We start from the raw sequence: 16,814 nt of genomic DNA on the forward strand, positions 1-16,814 counted from the left end.
GACTGGTTGAGAAGAGTGATATGAATGTAGAAGTGATGGAAATGAATGTAGAAGGAAGTAGAGGACGGGGAAGACCGAGACAGACTTGGCTAAAGATGCTGGAAGAAGAAATGCGGGCAAGGGGGTTAACAAGGGGAGATGCAGAAAATAAGGCAAAATGGAGAAGATTGTCATGGAGACCGCAAGGCTAACCCACGCTCTAGCAGGGAAAATGGCCTTAAAATGCCTGTTGTTGTTGTTGTTGTTATGTGAACGTTCATTATGCGGGGGAGCTCGTTATCCATTATTTATAATGGGAAAATTACACTTTGTTTCCGAACCACAATTTGTCGGTCTAAAAGTAAAGCCATGTCCTTGGTATAACGATGGTTTTCGTTTAAAGTGACCTTATACTATTATTTACCTAATAATAAAGACAGTAACACAATAATAAAGTAAATTTAGTTGTAACAATTACCAAAACAATCATGAGTCCAAGTTTCCATATGAAGGCAGGGGCAGGAAGTGTTCTTCTTCTTCTTATTATTATTCTTTTTGATTTTAATGACGTTTTCAGAGCCGTGAGGCTATATAAATGCCACACACCTAAACGCTTTGGCTGAATGGAAAAATACTGGGGACTTTAAATTGTTTGTTCTGTTTCTTTTATAAATTTTAATACCGATTTGTGCTTTTGGCTCAGTCGTCAAAGTGTATCCGGAATGCCTGACCAGATGATCCCCATCTCGTGAAGAGTGGAAAAGGTGCGATCTGGGTTCCCCGTACCGAGGGCATTGTCTGAAGATGTGCATCAAATCTTTGGGAACCTTACACCACTCACAGAACCCCATCAGGTGGCACCCTATCCGAGGTAAATAGGGGTTGGAGCATATGTTTTAGAGCAGTCTGAGCCTGTAGAGGATTGCCTGGTCTCTTTGGGAGAGTCAGGAAACGATAGAGGATTCAACCAAAGGGTGCACCTTATAGCACCATCTCCCTTTGGTGGAGGCCTCCCACTGAAATTGCCATTTTTTGTTGACGTTATTCCTCATCAGACAAGAGACTTCTGATGGGCCCAGAGGGATTGAGGTTTCTAAATCAGACCTTACTGCACATTTGGCTGCCTGATCGTAGACTTCATTGCCTCCAATGCTCCCATGGAATAGGAGGAAGTGGTGGAGGAGATCGTTATTTTTAACCCTTTCATTATAAAAAGTTAATTGCAGTATTCGCAAGCCTTCTGAAAAGTTCTTATCAAAACATTGTGTATCGTACTTATCATCGCCAAGGAAGTGACATTGCAAAATTACCATGACACTGTGACAGTTCCTTCATTGTAGCGAATGAAGACCTTCATTAAGCAATGAATAGGCCTAAATTAAACCATTCGTTGTGGTGAACCTTCGCTATGCGAACCTTCGTTAAGCGGGGAATGCCTGTAAAAGCAAACAAAATTACAGAGCAAAGTTGATGGCACACCATCGCAAGTCCCCACGCTTCCGACCAAAAGCAAAGTTGAAAGATGACAAAAGGTTCCACCAGGAATGACATATCAAATTTTGAGTTAAAATCTTTTTCCCCGTTTTGACCCATGCGACCCCAAATCTCCACTCCCTGGGGGCATGAACCGGGGGTCAAAACCAAAAATTACTTAAATATATCATGTGCCCCCCAATGTTGATTGCCGATTCGTTTTGCCGATTTGCCGAATTGCCGATTGCCTACAATGAAGGAAGCGTAATTCCTTTTTTATACATTTGATATTTTGACCCCGTCCCAGGGGGCGGGGCCAAATACGATACTGCTCTCGTACCTTCTTTTGCCATGTGGGGAGGATCATAACTACCAAGTTTGGTGAATTTCTGCATAACCGTTTAGGAGGAGATAGCGCGATGGATAGATAGATAGACACAGACAGACGGAGTCGATTAAAATATTCCTATTTCTATTTTATTATAATAATATAAATAATATTCCTATTTTATTCCCTAAATATTAAAATATCCTCCCATTTTTACAGCGTAGCCCATAGGGCAAAGCCGTCTAGAACAGTGTTTGTCTGTCCGTAAGTATACCAATCAGAGCTGAGAATCTGGTCACATGACAGGGTGATGTGATTACGTCTGATGTCATTACGGCGGCATGGCGGCTGACTCCACACACAGCCATTTTAATTCCAATTTCGTTCAGGCCGAACATATCGTCGAACCTATCATACATCACAATCGCCATGCTCTACCTTTACCTTTTTCATTCAGTGTGAAACACAAACAAACAGATTGTTAAAATGACCATCAAATATCGAAAGCATCGGCGTTACGGGTCTTCCAAGAACACAGTGTACGTGTAGGCCTTAGGCTGCATGCCTCACTTTCAGACCGCTTCGGACAAATTAAGCCCAGGTTTCTTAATACAGTAGTGTATCGTTTCAGTAGTATCGTTTTTGTAATAATAATAATAGTATAGTAAATATAACCATAACACCTTAATCCCAATGTCGTGAATGGAAAGTTAATGGGTTGAAGCGGTGTATTGTTCATGAATAAATGATAAGTCATGTAACCGTGGAAGTAAGGAATTAGCCTCGGTTTTTTTAATAGTAATATCATTTTCGTAATAATGATAACGTAACGTTAATATTATAAAAAATGTAATCATAACACTAATCCTTCGTAGTGACTGCATAGTTACTAGAGGTTAAAATATACAGTCAAATTGTACTTACTTTTTCCACATGCGAAATTTGCATTTATGTTTATTTACACTATACAATGGACTACAAAATGTAAATGTTTCATGATATTTGTTATATTATATCACCTTTATCTATCAATATTGTTGAAATGAAGATCAAATAGCTGTATGTTGAAATATGTTGAAAAAGTCAAAACTTTACATGGGGTGTACTTACTTTTTCACATGACTATCTTCTATATATTGTTACGGATTCGTCACTTCCGTTGTGGTGGTTTTCACATACGGAATAACACATTTTTCTGCCGTGACTCCTCTCGGGGCTCGGAGGTACACCGTGATCAGGGGGTCGGGGAGGAACACATAACAGAAATTGGGGGCTCGTCCAATTGGCTCGGGGGCTCTAAATTGTGATCCTCGTCCGGGATAAAATTCCCTGATAACATTCGTCTGGGATATAATTCCCTAACATTCCCAGAATTCCCAAATTTGGAATTTTTCTAACATTCCCAAATTTTTCAAAACATTTGGAAACTTCTGTGTAAATGTTAACAGGTGCTAACTAATAGTCAACATGGTGTTTGATGCAGAAAAGTTTGCAGCGTCCCCTAATGAGGCACAGTTCCTAGCGTTAAAAAGATCGGAACTCTTGATATTGGCCAAACATTGTAACTTGGAGGTCCGAGCTCATATGAAGAAAGCAGAGATGCAGACATTGGTGGTAGAATCTCTGGTGGGACAGGGGACATGGACAGAGGTAGCCTTGGATTGGTTACCCGAGGAAAAAGAAAATGTGGAGCTCCGGAAAATGGAGATGCAACTGCAGAGCCAGGAAAGGTTAAAAGAGTTGGAATGGAAAGCCGAGGAGAGAAGAGCAGAGGAAAGGAGAGCTGAAAGAGAACTCTTGGAAAGGAGAGTAGAACAGGAACGAGAACTCGAGGAAAAAAGAGTAGACCAGGAACGAGAAGCCGAGGAGAGAAGAGCAGAGGAAAGGAGAACTGAAAGGGAACTCGAAGAAAGAAGAGAAAAGGAAAGAGCAGAGGAAAGGAGAGCCGAAAGGGAGTTAAAGGAACGTGACATGGAGTATCAGAAGGAAGTTAAACTCAAGGAGCTGGAATTAATGGGAGAACGGAGAGAAGTCATATCCATGCCGGCTGGTTCGACAACTAGTCAGAACACCTGGGATGTTAGTAGGCATGTGAGGCTGGTTCCACCCTTCAATGAAAAGGAGGTAGCCAAGTTTTTTTTACATTTTGAGAAAGTGGCTCAAATGCTAAAATGGCCTGTGGGGTCCTGGACTATGTTAGTGCAAAGTGTTCTGGTGGGTAAAGCGCAAGATATATTTTCGGCTTTACCAATTGACAAATGTACAGATTATGTGGAAGTGAAGAAAGCCATTCTCAAAGCCTATGAATTGGTCCCTGAAGCTTACCGGCAAAAATTCCGGAATGCCAGGAAGAGGGAGAGTGAGACCCATGTGGAGTTTGCCAGAATGAAGGAAACCATGTTTGATCGGTGGTGTGATTCGAAAGGGATTGGGAAAGACTTCGAACTGTTGCGACAATTGATCTTGGTGGAGGAATTCAAACAGTGTGTCCACGAGGACATTAAAGTACATCTGGAGGAAAAGAAAGTACCAGAGTTGTATGAGGCAGCAACCGTGGCAGATGACGATGCCTTGACCCACAGGATGGGGTTCCACAAACCTAACGTCCCGCCTAGAGTTCGCCAGGGGAGTTATGGTACATCCGGTGCGGAGAACGAATATTCATGGGGGCGGCCTAGAGATGACTATGAGGACAAATCTGATACCGCGACTTTTAGGGATCAGAAGACTACAGTTCCAAGACAGACGTATCTTCCGGGGGGCTCGAGGCAGACCACGAGTTTTTCCTCCGGGCCTACTTGCGTTTTTTGCAAGAAACCTGGACACTTGATGTCCCAATGTTATGCCCTGGAAAGGAAAAATCAGGAGCGGAGTCAGACTAGTACAACTCCGAATGCATTGGCAAATGCGAGAAATCGTCCTTGGAGGACAGTGCCTTGTGAAGGTTCCCATGCCAAGGTTATGGCATCACAGAATGACCTTGTTCAAGAGGGTTACAAACCTTTTATTTCAGACGGGTTTGTGTCACTGGATGGAGACTTGACTAACCAGAGACCTGTTAGGGTATTGAGGGACACAGGAGCACATCAATCTTTGATGCTTGAAGGCATTTTGCCATTGTCAGAGAAGACGGCAACTGGTGTGAGCGTTCTTTTACAGGGGGTTGGTGGCTATGTTAAAGCTCCACTTCGTGTCATCCATTTAAAGTCTGATTTGGTGTCAGGACCGGTCACCGTAGGTTTACAAGCCACTCTTCCTGTAGAGGGACTCTCCTTTGTTATCGGGAATGATTTGGCCGGTGGTCGAGTTTCTGGTACCCCAATGTTTGTTGGAAAGCCTAGTATGGAAAATAACACTGCACAGTTAGAGCAGGAGATTCCGGGTATCTTTCCATCCTGCACCGCGACTCGTTCTATGGGTAGGAAGCACTCTGAAGAGAAGGAGAAGGTACTGACGTCACGCTTTGCACAGGCACGTCTTGTCAAGTACCCTGAAACTAAGTGTCAGCACACACGAGTCATGAATGGAGGCAATGTTGGCAAGCTCTTTGTGGGTGGACTGAACTTCAACACAAGGGAAGATGTTCTGGACTCTGTCGTCGGCAAATTTGGACCACTCTTGGAAGTGTTGCTGATAAAAGACAGGGAGACACAAAAGTGGAGAGGGTTTGGCTTTGTCACGTTTGAAAACACATAGGATGCCAAAGATGCAGAAAAGGATTTGAATGGCAAGGATTTGGATGGTCGGACCATAACAGTAGAGAAGGCAGGCCATGGGCATCGAGGGGGTTACAGAGGAGGAAAACGTGGAGGTAGTTTCAGGGGTGGCTTGGCTCCCGGGGTGGGAGTAGTAGTTTTGGTGGTGGCCGCAGTCGAGATTACTATGGAGGCTCCCACAGTTACGGCAGCTCCCGAAGGGATGATTATCAGGGTAGTGGCCGAGAAGGACACCGCTATTCACGTGACTACAGCGACAAGCGCTCCAACCATGATTATTATGAAAGTTAGGAAGAGTTTGAAGCACTGAATGCTGCGGAGCAGCCGAGCCAAGATTCCTACACGGATTAACCGTGAACTCCAAGTTCGTAAAGGCGTCCATGTAGTGAATACTTCCAGGCCTCACCACCCAACCACCATGAAACCTGGTTCTCAGCTCGGCCTCCCTAAAAAAGTGCTATAGATTTGCTTGACTTTGGATTTTTGATCACAACCCCATTAACCTTCATTCAAAAAAATGAAAAATAAAAATCAGAGGTTGATGAGATGGAGTTTGGCTTTGCAGGAGTTCAACTTGGAAATTGAGCATATAAAGGGCAGGGACAATGTCGTTGCTGATGCTTTGTCCAGAGTGAACTAAATTTGGAAATTTTTGTAGGTTGATTGGAAGTTTTGTTGCTTTATTTTTGGGAAATGTTGATTATTGTTGCTCACGTGAATTGATGATTTGGGTGTGAGTTTTACTTTTGTTTGTTGGAGGAGTTTTGCCTGCAAAGAAAGTTTTCACTGTGTTCAAACTTTCTTTCTTGAGGGGGGGAAGGATTCGTCACTTCCGTTGTGGTGGTTTTCATCCACTGTAAATATGTCTGATTCCATGTACTATTATTGTTTTCAAAAGGTTTATTGTTCATGAACTGTTTTCAAAAGGTAAAAAAGTTAATGTTGAAAGAAACAGGAAACCGGATCGGGAACCGGACGATGAAGAGGAAGAAGAGAAAGAAGGCGGAGCGAGTGAGTCGGAGAAGAAAGCCGAGCTGCTCCGAGTTCTGAAGCGAACGTTGTCGAACAGGAGTCACAAGCGAACTTTCGGGTTTCCCGGGAAAGGGATCCCTGCGACAGAGTTGTCATCGCTGTGACCGATCAACCTGCGTGTCAGGTTTTTGGCGGTGGATTCCGAGGAGAATTATCGTCGGGCTGTTACGTCTCAAGAATGGGTCGTCGGCCATTTTGACTCGCGTGCTTCGTGCGTCGAGCAAGGTTTCTTTGCTTCGTCAGCCGTTTTCACCGCTTTCAGACATATCTGGTGTGTGTGTGTGCACCGTGGCTTTTGAAGATTAATTTGCGGTTCGCCGACTGAGCCGTGAAAGTCCATACCCGAGGGTGTGATTTCCCAGGCGCCTTGCGGGCGCCTTTGTGCAGCTTTAGGCCTGTGTGACTGCACTTGCCATCCGCACGGGATTCTGGTCTCGATTGGACATCGTTCTGGCGAGCGCTGGAGCGAATCGACTTCGGCTTGAAACCGGAATCAATTTGGGTTTGAGGCCGGGAAAGAGACATTGGGAATGTTCTGGTTTCACTCACTTGGAGCACAGTGAGTTATATATTACGAAACTGATGGTACCATCATAGGATATATTGATTGTACTTTTGATTACTATTATTGTTGTACTGTTATTCTTGTGTGATCTTAATACAATATTTGTTTGTGAGTAACAATTGGTGTGGCTTCACCATTGATCTTTGACATATGGAATAACACATTTTTCTGCCGTGACTCCTCTCGGGGCTCGGAGGTACACCGTGACCAGGGGGTCGGGGAGGAACACGTAACAATATTAAAGTAGCGGCAGTTTTGTGTCATGCTACGTCATTACATCCATCTTCAACTAAAGTATTAAACAAGCCCGGCTATGCCGCTGTAAGACTCTTGGTCTTGTTTTTAAAAAGCATGGGGATAATAAAAATCAAGTCCCTTGATTTAATAAACTATCAACAAAATTTTATCAACAAGATTTTCTCAACCTTCATCGTGAACATAGCACCAGGCATTGCTTGTTACATAAAAGGTTCTAAAAGCATATTTGTTGGCAACAAATGAGCTCCAAGGACTGTGTTGTGCTGTGGCGATAAACCTTCGAAAACTAGAGAAGTAGACAAACACACCGAGTCATCAACTTTAACAATCATTGAGAGACCTGGGAAGTGATGAGCCTGAAAACACGCAGGGTCTCCGCCTCGCAGTTCCGTTGCTGTGCCAGTGATGCAGACGGCTGCCCAATCAGCTGGATGCTTTCACCATTACGCCATCCAAGGACCTTCACTTGCCGCAGCCGAAGGGTGTTTTCCGGCCCACGCAGCTCGATGCGCAGCACAGAAGTGTTTGTGGGCACCATACCCGGAAGCTCACAGCTCACCCAGCCTATATGTCGGGAATCCAGCTCCAGCTATGGAAGAGGAAGCAAAAGAGGCTAATGCCAGGCCTGGTGGTTGGCAGTTTACAAAACTGGACAACTGGAACAAAGATCATCATACCTGCTTATTTTTGCAGAGCTCATCCAATGACGGACCGGCTAAGAATGTGACACAGCTCACTTTGTTCTGAGAAGGGAAGGAGGAAGCAAAATAAGCACGGTAATAAATTAGTCTTGATATTTAAAATATGTAAAATGTTTTTCCTGAGTCATTTCCAGTCACAAAGTCATAACCAGTATTGAGGCAACATGGTAAATATGCAAGGTTGTGAATTTGCAACCATGTACATTAGACCAGACGGATTTCAGAGAAATGTGAATGTTAGGTGCACTTTTGGGTAAAAGTTGGGAACCTCACTTTTTAACATAATTAGGGTATGTTGAATTCGATTAACCCTGTTCCCAAGCCGGATTTTGAGTTTCTGACCTTCTAATTAGCATAAACAAAAATGGCGACCAAATTGCCATTTTTGGACAATTTCTTTGAACAAGCATTTATGTATCATGTATATACATGCAGCTCTTTTACTTCAACTTCACTACTTTTACCCCAAAATGCACCGAGAAGCTTATACATGGCCTTTTTTCATAAATCTGTCTCATCTATATTATGATTGGTGACATATTGAAAGAGACATTCAAACTGATATTGAAATTGGACACTATAAAATGGGAAATGGTTTTAATAGGACAATGTTTCATACAACCATTTATTCTAAAATAAAGTATACATGGTCATGAAGCACAAACATTCAGGAATGTCACACATGTAGTTTTGCCAAACTACATCAAATTCATACAAGGGGTCTGATCATCACTCTGTTGCTGACAGGCACACATGATGTGCACCTCAACTCTGAATAGCGATATTTGCAGCATCGAGTCTTGCATTGCTTCTGGCATGCACAACAAATCATCTCGAGGCAACTTTCTGGGAATGGACTCAGTGACATCAGAATAGGCTCTAGTCCTGAATCACCACATTTTCATCCCATTTCCATGGGTGCAGGAAGGTCAGGTATGGCACAATGAGCATTTCTCCATACCATGGCTTGATAGTGTACTCGCATCAAATGGAAATGAAGAGCATCACTTGTCGGTGACATTGCTTCTTATCTTGTTTACCAGTCTTGGAGAACAACATATGTCGTGCTGAATCAAGAGGTTGTTCCGTGCACATTATATATTCTGCAGACAAACGCTTCTGCAGATTTGATTGTCTCCTCTGCGAGTTCACCAATGCCCAAGTTCTTCAGCAGTTTATTCAAAACTCAAAAAAAAAAAACCTCCAAATTCGGCTTGGGAACCGGGTTAATCGAATTCAGTATACCCTAATTGTGTTAAAAAGTGAGGTTCCCAACTTTTACCCAAAAATGCAACGAGAAGCTTACACATGGCCTTTTTCCAGAAATCCGTCTAGTCTACACAATTTGATATATATATATTGTTGCGGAGATGAGGACTGTATATTTTTTGATTGTGTGCTGTATTATTATTATTATTGTTTATTCTGCGCCCCCCCTACCTCCGGAGCTGTGTAAAGGTGAAAGGGCATCCCATTAATTAGTCCACAAGCATACACGTCAGCCAAGTAATAGAATACCCCTGTTGATAGTTATCTCTTATTCTGTGTTCTAGGGTAAGGCTGTGTCTCCCATTAATTGAAGTACTCCATTGCACCAGTGAAAGAGAATAGATCCCCTTACATTCCCATCCCAAAAAACCTCCATTTCCTATCACCTCCCCTTTCGTCATTGCCGAGCCTCGATTGCCCATATTACATCCCCTCTCGTCAGTGCTGAGCCCTCGATTCCCAATCACCTCCCCTCCAATAACCGCCATTGACCACGAGGCAGGGTCGGAGAAGAAAGGCGTGACTCCACCTCGTCATAGAGGGGAGGAGGAGTGTACCCGCCCGTCGTCATCGAGGGCGGAGCCCGAGGGTCGCGCGACCAACCAGGGCCGAGGTGAGCACCCCGATGGGCGTGTCCAAAACGCCGGCGGCTTAATCGCTGGAGGCGCTATAAAAGGGCGCGCACGGAAGTGAGTTGGTCCGAGTTGGTTGAGAGTCGGTTGCCAGAGAGAGTTGGTCACAAAGAGTTGGTCGTCAAGAGAGAGTCGTGAAGAGTCAGTCAGTGGAGTCGGTGGTCAGTTGGTTGCGGTGAGGAGTCGGTGGTGGCGGTCAGTGGTTGCGGTGAGGAGTCGGTGGTGGCGGTCAGTGGTTGCGTTGGTTGCGGTGAGGAGTCGAGGAGGGAGGAGATCGGAAGACAGGAAGGCCTTGAGTTGGACTAAGCAAGAGAGGAAGTTGTTGGACTGGGTGGGACTAAGAAAGAGAGAGAAAGAGTCCTGAAGCTTGTGAGGGAAGGAGAGAGAACCCGTCACACCAACCCACCAAGCTCCGCGTTGGCTCCACCAAGCGTTCACCTCCACCAAGGCTCCACCAAGCGTTCACCTCCACCAAAGCTCCACCAAGCTCCGCGTTGGCTCCACCAAGCGTTCACCTCCACCAAAGCTCCACTAAGCTCCGCGTTGGCTCCACCAAGCGTTCACCTCCAGCCATCCACCTCCTGCCATTCCTGTCATTCCCCGCGTGAGTCTGTCTTTTGTTTGTTCTGTCCTGGGTTAATTAAGACTGTAGGTAAGCTAGTATTTTCACTGTGTCACCTGCGTCTTATGTGCTTGTAAATAAACGTGACTGCTTTCTTTTTGCTTATGTGTGTAAATAGTAAATAAATTTAGTAGTATTTCCAACCTTTTTGTCTTCGTTTTCCTCTTTGCATTGCGTCGTTTTCGTCTTTTCCCTCATTGACTAGCTGCGGTGCGATCCGGCCAACGTTTGGGTGGAATCGGGTGAGTCGGGGATCCTGTAACGGTCGCGGTAATACACCACCGCTCGGTCATCATAACATCTAAACCGCGATCTGTAACAATTGGTGTCTGGGAGTGAGATTCGGGGCCCGAACCAAATTTTTAAAAAAACATCTAAAAAAAAATTTGGTCAAAATTTGGAGCGGACGAAATTTGTTTTGTTTTAAAGCAAAACCCGAATTTTGAAATCGCGCCATGGCTGGTCAAGGCGACGGGATGCCGGTGGGAGAGCTAGAGGAGGGGTTAGGAGTAACCCAGGATCAAATGGAGGGGAGCAATGAGGAGGCGGTTGAGGGAGTATCAGGTGCACAAAATGGCGTGCTCGCGCACGTGGTTGAAGGGTCCCAAAATAGCGGCGCAGTGGAGGGCGAGCCCGCGGTGGCGGCTGGGGACGTTGGGCAAACCGGGTTTGACCTCAGATTATTCTTGACCCAACTGAATGCAAAAATGGATAGGATGGGGGGCCAAATGGGGGTAATGGGGAACCGGATGGATGCTCAGGGTGAGCGATTGGAGGGCCAAATGGGGGTAATGGGGAACCGGATGGAAGCTCAGGGTGAGCGATTGGAGGGCCAAATGGGGGAAATGAGGGACGAAGCGAGGGGTACCAATGCCCAAATCGGGGAATTAGACAAGAAATTTGAAGGGATGAAACATGGGTTAACGGGGGTGGAAAATAGAATGGCTGCCCAGGAGAATCAAATAGAGGGGATGAAAAATGGGTTAATGGGGCTAGAAAATAGCATGGAAGGCAAATTGCGGGAGATAGGGGAGCAATCCGCCCGAGAAATTAAACAAATGGGAGAGCAGATAGAGGAGGTAAAAATCGGGGTAGAAACCAAACTGGATGCTCAGAGGGATGAATTGGGACAGATGAGGGCGGCATCTACAAAAGAAAGGGAGGAGATGAAGGAGGAGGTCTCGGGGCTACGCGAGGAGGTAAAGCGAGGTGAGAAGCGTATGGAGAAAGAGGTGAGGAATAATACGGCTAGGTTACAGGGGGGAATAGAAGATCTGACGAAAGGAGTAGAACAGCTGACAGTCGGACAAAGGGAACTAGCGGACCAAGTGGAAAAGAACACTGCAAACATCGGGGGTTTGAAAGCGACACAAAAGGACATTAAAAACGAATTAATAGCAACACAGAGGCACTGTCAGATGGTACGTGAGGAACTGACAATGAGGGTGGACGAGGTGACAGAGATAATGGAGACGAAGGACCGAGAGGTAAGGATGCACATAGAGACGGTCACGGTAGCCTTAGAGGACGAACTTGAGGAGACGCACCGAGAAATAAAAGAGGTTAAACAAAAATTAAGGGAAGTGGAAGAAGAGGTGAGTGAAATTAAGAAGAGACGGACAGAAACTAAAAGAGAAATCTAGGAGGAGGTGATGGAATATGTGCAAGGTCGGTGCTCAACTCATGATGTGATGCTCACTAACCGAATAAAGAGTTTGCAGGTGGCAAAGGAGGTGCGACGACGAGGTACGGAGGTGAGTGGCAATGTATATGATGTGAGGAAAGCTTCAGTCGGCTTGGGGATTGGTTTGGATCCGGGTGTTCGTGAAAGGCCGTTGGTGAAGTGTGCGACAGGTCTGGTGTGCGAAAAAAGAGGTGTGCGAGAATGTCCGACCATGGGGTGTGTGAGGAAAAAGTGCACGCCAAGGAGTGAGTGTGCCGTCAAGAGTGAGTTGGTCGAAGCGCGTGTGCGAGGGGGTACATGGAAGCGCGGTGTGGTGAGTGTTACAGAGGGTGTAACGGGAGAGTGTGCGCAAGAGTATGCGCGAGAAAGGTGTGTAACGGACAGGTGCATGAGGAAAGAGTGCGCTGTCGAGAGTAAGGGTGAGTGCGCGACCGAGAGTGGAGGTGAGAGTAGTGAGAGTGACACGGAGCGTGAGTTGGTTGTGACAGGTGAGCGAGGATGTACACCTGGAATGGAAGGATGCACACCTGGAATGGTAGAGCGTGTGTGGGAATGCACACTTGAGTTGGTCGTGAGGCACGTGGTTGGGTGTGCGGGTGAGAGCACACCTGTGATTGTCACAAAGGAGGTGACCGAGAAAGGGGTGCGAAGAGGTGTGTTGGTGAGGTGTGCGAGCGACGAATGTGTGCCAAGATGTTCGGTGGTCAGGTGTGTGACCAAGTCGGTGAGCGGAGTGAGTGTACCGAGGTGTGTAAGGAGGGGTGCGAGGAGCATGGGAACAGCTGGAGGTATGAGCAAGAAAGGGGTAGCGTATGCATGTAAGCCTGCAGGTGAAGCATCGACGGTAACCGGGTGAGAGGTTAGAACGACTTATAGCCGAATCGGGCCCTCGGTGCGTGCCGGGCTTCGCGTGCCGCGAGAACCAGCGGGGATCCGAGCCACGGCGGGTTCGAAAGGACCGCCGTGCGCGATCCACGCTGTGCCTCGCTTGGAGCGGCCGCGTCCGGGCTCCACTAGGCGGAGCGGGCGGCTCGATAGGAAGGGTCGTCATGGCGACCACTTTCTATTGAGACGTGCCGGCAGGTCGAGATCGGGACATTGGATGGCTCCACGCCGAGGTGGTGCGTGGGATCTCGGCACGGGTAAGCCCCCGTCCCTGCACCGAATGCGGGACGTATCCAGCCGCTGGCACAAAAGAACCCGCGTTCATTGCTCGGCTGTACGAAGCCGGGCTGCAGATGTGAATTGGCGCACCGAGAGGACCTAATAAGTAGACGGGTGATGGTGATAGTGAGTGATTTGATACGAAATTTAGAAAAGTGAGTAGAATTGGCAGTAAATGGAAAATTTTTGATTTGTTGGATTTGGACGAGCAAAATTTATAGTGAGAGACCCCCGATGTGGTGGGATGGCAAATCCACCATCCCTCACAGAAGTGGGGCAAATGCGCTATAGTTTATGGGGTGTATGGCAGTGAAAACTAGCCAGGGAGGGCTTGGTTATATTGGTAGGGATCTAGCGAAGATGACATTAGGTAACGTTAAGTTTAGTTAGTGACTGATACCTGTAGTGGGGACGCAGGTAGTTTAGTGTGGATGATAATGACGTGGGAGCGCAATAGTTTAAAGGGACGACTGGGAAGCGCAAGTTTCAGAGGGGAGTAGTTAGCTGAGATGATGCCGTGTGTGTGAGGATTGAACAGGTGTGATTGCACAGGTGTGCAACTGAACAGGTGTGTGGAGCAGTGTATGAGTGAGTGATGGTGATGTGTGTTGTGTTGACCAACTGGTCCAGGAAGAGGGGGAGGGTGCAGGTGGCACCAGGTATGATTGCACAGGTGTGCAACGACAGGTGAATGGAGGACAGGTGTATGGAATAAATGGTATGGAGTATTGGAATGGATGGTCGTGGAGTGAGTATGGTGGAAACTGTGGAGTGGAGTGGATGGTGCGGAGGTGTGAATGGGGGAAGAGTGGACCCCCATCACGAATACCCGGGGCGGGTAGTGTAAGTGTTAGGTAGAGGGTATAGGTAAATTGTGGTTGGATATTGGCATCTGTGGTGCGGGTGGAAGAATGGTGATTGGATGGGTGCATTAGTGTTGTGGAAATGGCTGGGCGTATAGCCTGTTAGTGTGTGTAGTTGGTTTGGGCACTCCACCACTGTGAGGATGTCGGCCAGGTGAGGCCGCAGGTGGGCTCTGGGAGCCGGTAGTTGTGGATGGGGCCCCGAGGATCCGGAGGACGGACCCGGGTAGCCCAGTGCCAGAGGGCACCAAGGGGTGACAGAGCCAGGAGAGGGCCTTCCCCAGTTAGTTAGGTTAGGGTGAGGAGCTAGGTAAGCTCGGGTGGCAACTGCAGTGGTGGAGGTGTGCAGGTGGGTAGACCTGCTGGGAGAGCTACACGTCGCAGCCCAGAAATTGTGCGAGGCACCGGGAGATGAATCGGGGGAGTGAGACCCCAAATTGAGAAGCACCACAGTTTGGTCAATGGGAATTGGTTTTTAGAACCCATAGTGTAAGTTGGCCAATGGATTGGCAGGGAGAGACCCCGGGTAGTGTAAAATGTGTTAATGTCATTTAGAAAGTAGTTAGGATGAAGTCTCCTCGCACCATCTGCATCCACTCACCTGAGGTGACAGGTACTCCGCACCATGCCATGTTTAATTATTTTTACTGTGCAAATGTTTGGAATGTGAGACGCATCATGACGTGGGTGTGACATTGTGCTGATGTTCCATCTCTCCCTCCTTATGAGGATTGATGACGAATTGGGTGATGGCAAATTTTGAAGTAGAGGGATTGTGGAGACGAATTTGGTATAGGGGAAATATGGGGAAGACGTGACAGTAGTGACGAATTTGTAAATGTGTAGATTTTTGTACATATGGGGTAAGGGCAAGGGTAGGGTAGGTGACAGGGGGGTGACGAACGGTAGGGACGAGCTTTCTCACTTCGCCCTCCGTACGCATTTCGCCTTGCATTGCCTTATTGATGTGTACCCTTGTGACCTTACCCCTCGCTCAATTGTCTTTCCCCTTTTGTCTCCCACATGACCTGTGCGCCACTGGGTGCCGAGGGGAGCGTGCGTGGGTCGGCCATTGTGCGCCCGAAATTCCCAGAACCAGCTGTCTGCATCGATGCACCACATTATGGACCACATGTCTGTGGCCGAGCACCACTTATGGACCCCATGGGTTGGGGCATGGCCCCTCTGCTGGAACCGGCCATGAGGGCCCGAAATCTTGCTGGCGGACCTTGGCCACAGGGCACCGATGCCCCACAGGTGAACCACACGTAGTCGGCCCTGTGGGCCATAAATAAAGAAAATAAAAAGGACACATTGGGCACACTTTATTGCAAATAGGCCGCCAGTAAGAAAATGAAAATGCCAACATCTGGAAGAACAAATAATGATAACCAGCAGAGGGAGCCGAAGAGCAAGAGACCACCTGCAGGGTTAGGGGTTGTTTGGTTATTTTTATTCATGAACAGTGATGACTGTGCACCGATTGGTGCTTGAGGGTGCTTTGGTGCGTTTTTGGGTGCTTTAATGGTGCATTGATGCAGAGCAGACTGTCTCCCCCCCAGAAAGAACAATCACAGGTCCTGGGTTAGCCTTGTAAATAAAAGTAGCGGCAATTGTAAATAATGCTTCCCACCGTCAGTGTATAGTTTGAAGACCATTCCGCGATTCGGTTAACTGTGGGCGTAAGTCTGTTAGGCAGGGTGCAATGGAGCAGCGGGACACATTTATTTATGTTTTAAAACTGTCGCACTCAGGGTCAGGTTAAAAGTAGAGGGAACTACACCTACGTGTCACACTAAAAGTAAAAGTTGTAGGCCCGGGACGTGCCTAAGAGGAGGAGGGTGCAGTGTTGCGGAGATGAGGACTGTATATTTTTTGATTGTGTGCTGTATTATTATTATTATTGTTTATTCTGCGCCCCCCTACTTCCGGAGCTGTGTAAAGGTGAAAGGGCATCCCATAATTAGTCCACAAGCATACACGTCAGCCAAGTAATAGAATACCCCTGTTGATAGTTATCTCTTATTCTGTGTTCTAGGGTAAGGCTGTGTCTCCCATTAATTGAAGTACTCCATTGCACCAGTGAAAGAGAATAGATCCCCTTTCATTCCCATCCCCAAAAACCTCCATTTCCTATCACATCCCCTTTCGTCATTGCCGAGCCTCGATTGCCCATATTACATCCCCTCTCGTCAGTGCTGAGCCCTCGATTCCCAATCACCTCCCCTCCAATAACCGCCATTGACCACGAGGCAGGGTCGGAGAAGAAAGGCATGACTCCACCTCGTCATAGAGGGGAGGAGGGGCGTACCCGCCCGTCGTCATCGAGGGCGGAGCCCGAGGGTCGCGCGACCAACCAGGGCCGAGGTGAGCACCCCGATGGGCGTGTCCAAAACGCCGGCGGCTTAATCGCTGGAGGCGCTATAAAAGGGCGCGCACGGAAGTGAGTTGGTCCGAGTTGGTTGAGAGTCGGATGCCAGAGAGAGTTGGTCACAAAGAGTTGGTCGTCAAGAGAGAGTCGTGAAGAG

The 16,814-nt window shown here is 47.1% G+C and overlaps 1 protein-coding gene across 1 annotated transcript in view; it reads right to left on the reverse strand.

Moving 5' to 3' along the window:
• Positions 1-16,814, reverse strand: part of MYCBP2 (MYC binding protein 2) — a 381,848-nt gene that overhangs the window by 40,334 nt on the left and 324,700 nt on the right. The window contains 2 exon segments of the mRNA XM_078766193.1: positions 7,692-7,940; positions 8,029-8,094. Of these exon segments, the coding sequence (XP_078622319.1) occupies positions 7,692-7,940; positions 8,029-8,094 (315 nt within the window).

The sequence above is a fragment of the Myxine glutinosa genome, chromosome 12 (genome assembly GCF_964187855.1).
Source record: "Myxine glutinosa chromosome 12, kmMyxGlut1.1, whole genome shotgun sequence".
Taxonomy (NCBI): Eukaryota; Metazoa; Chordata; class Myxini; order Myxiniformes; family Myxinidae; genus Myxine; species Myxine glutinosa.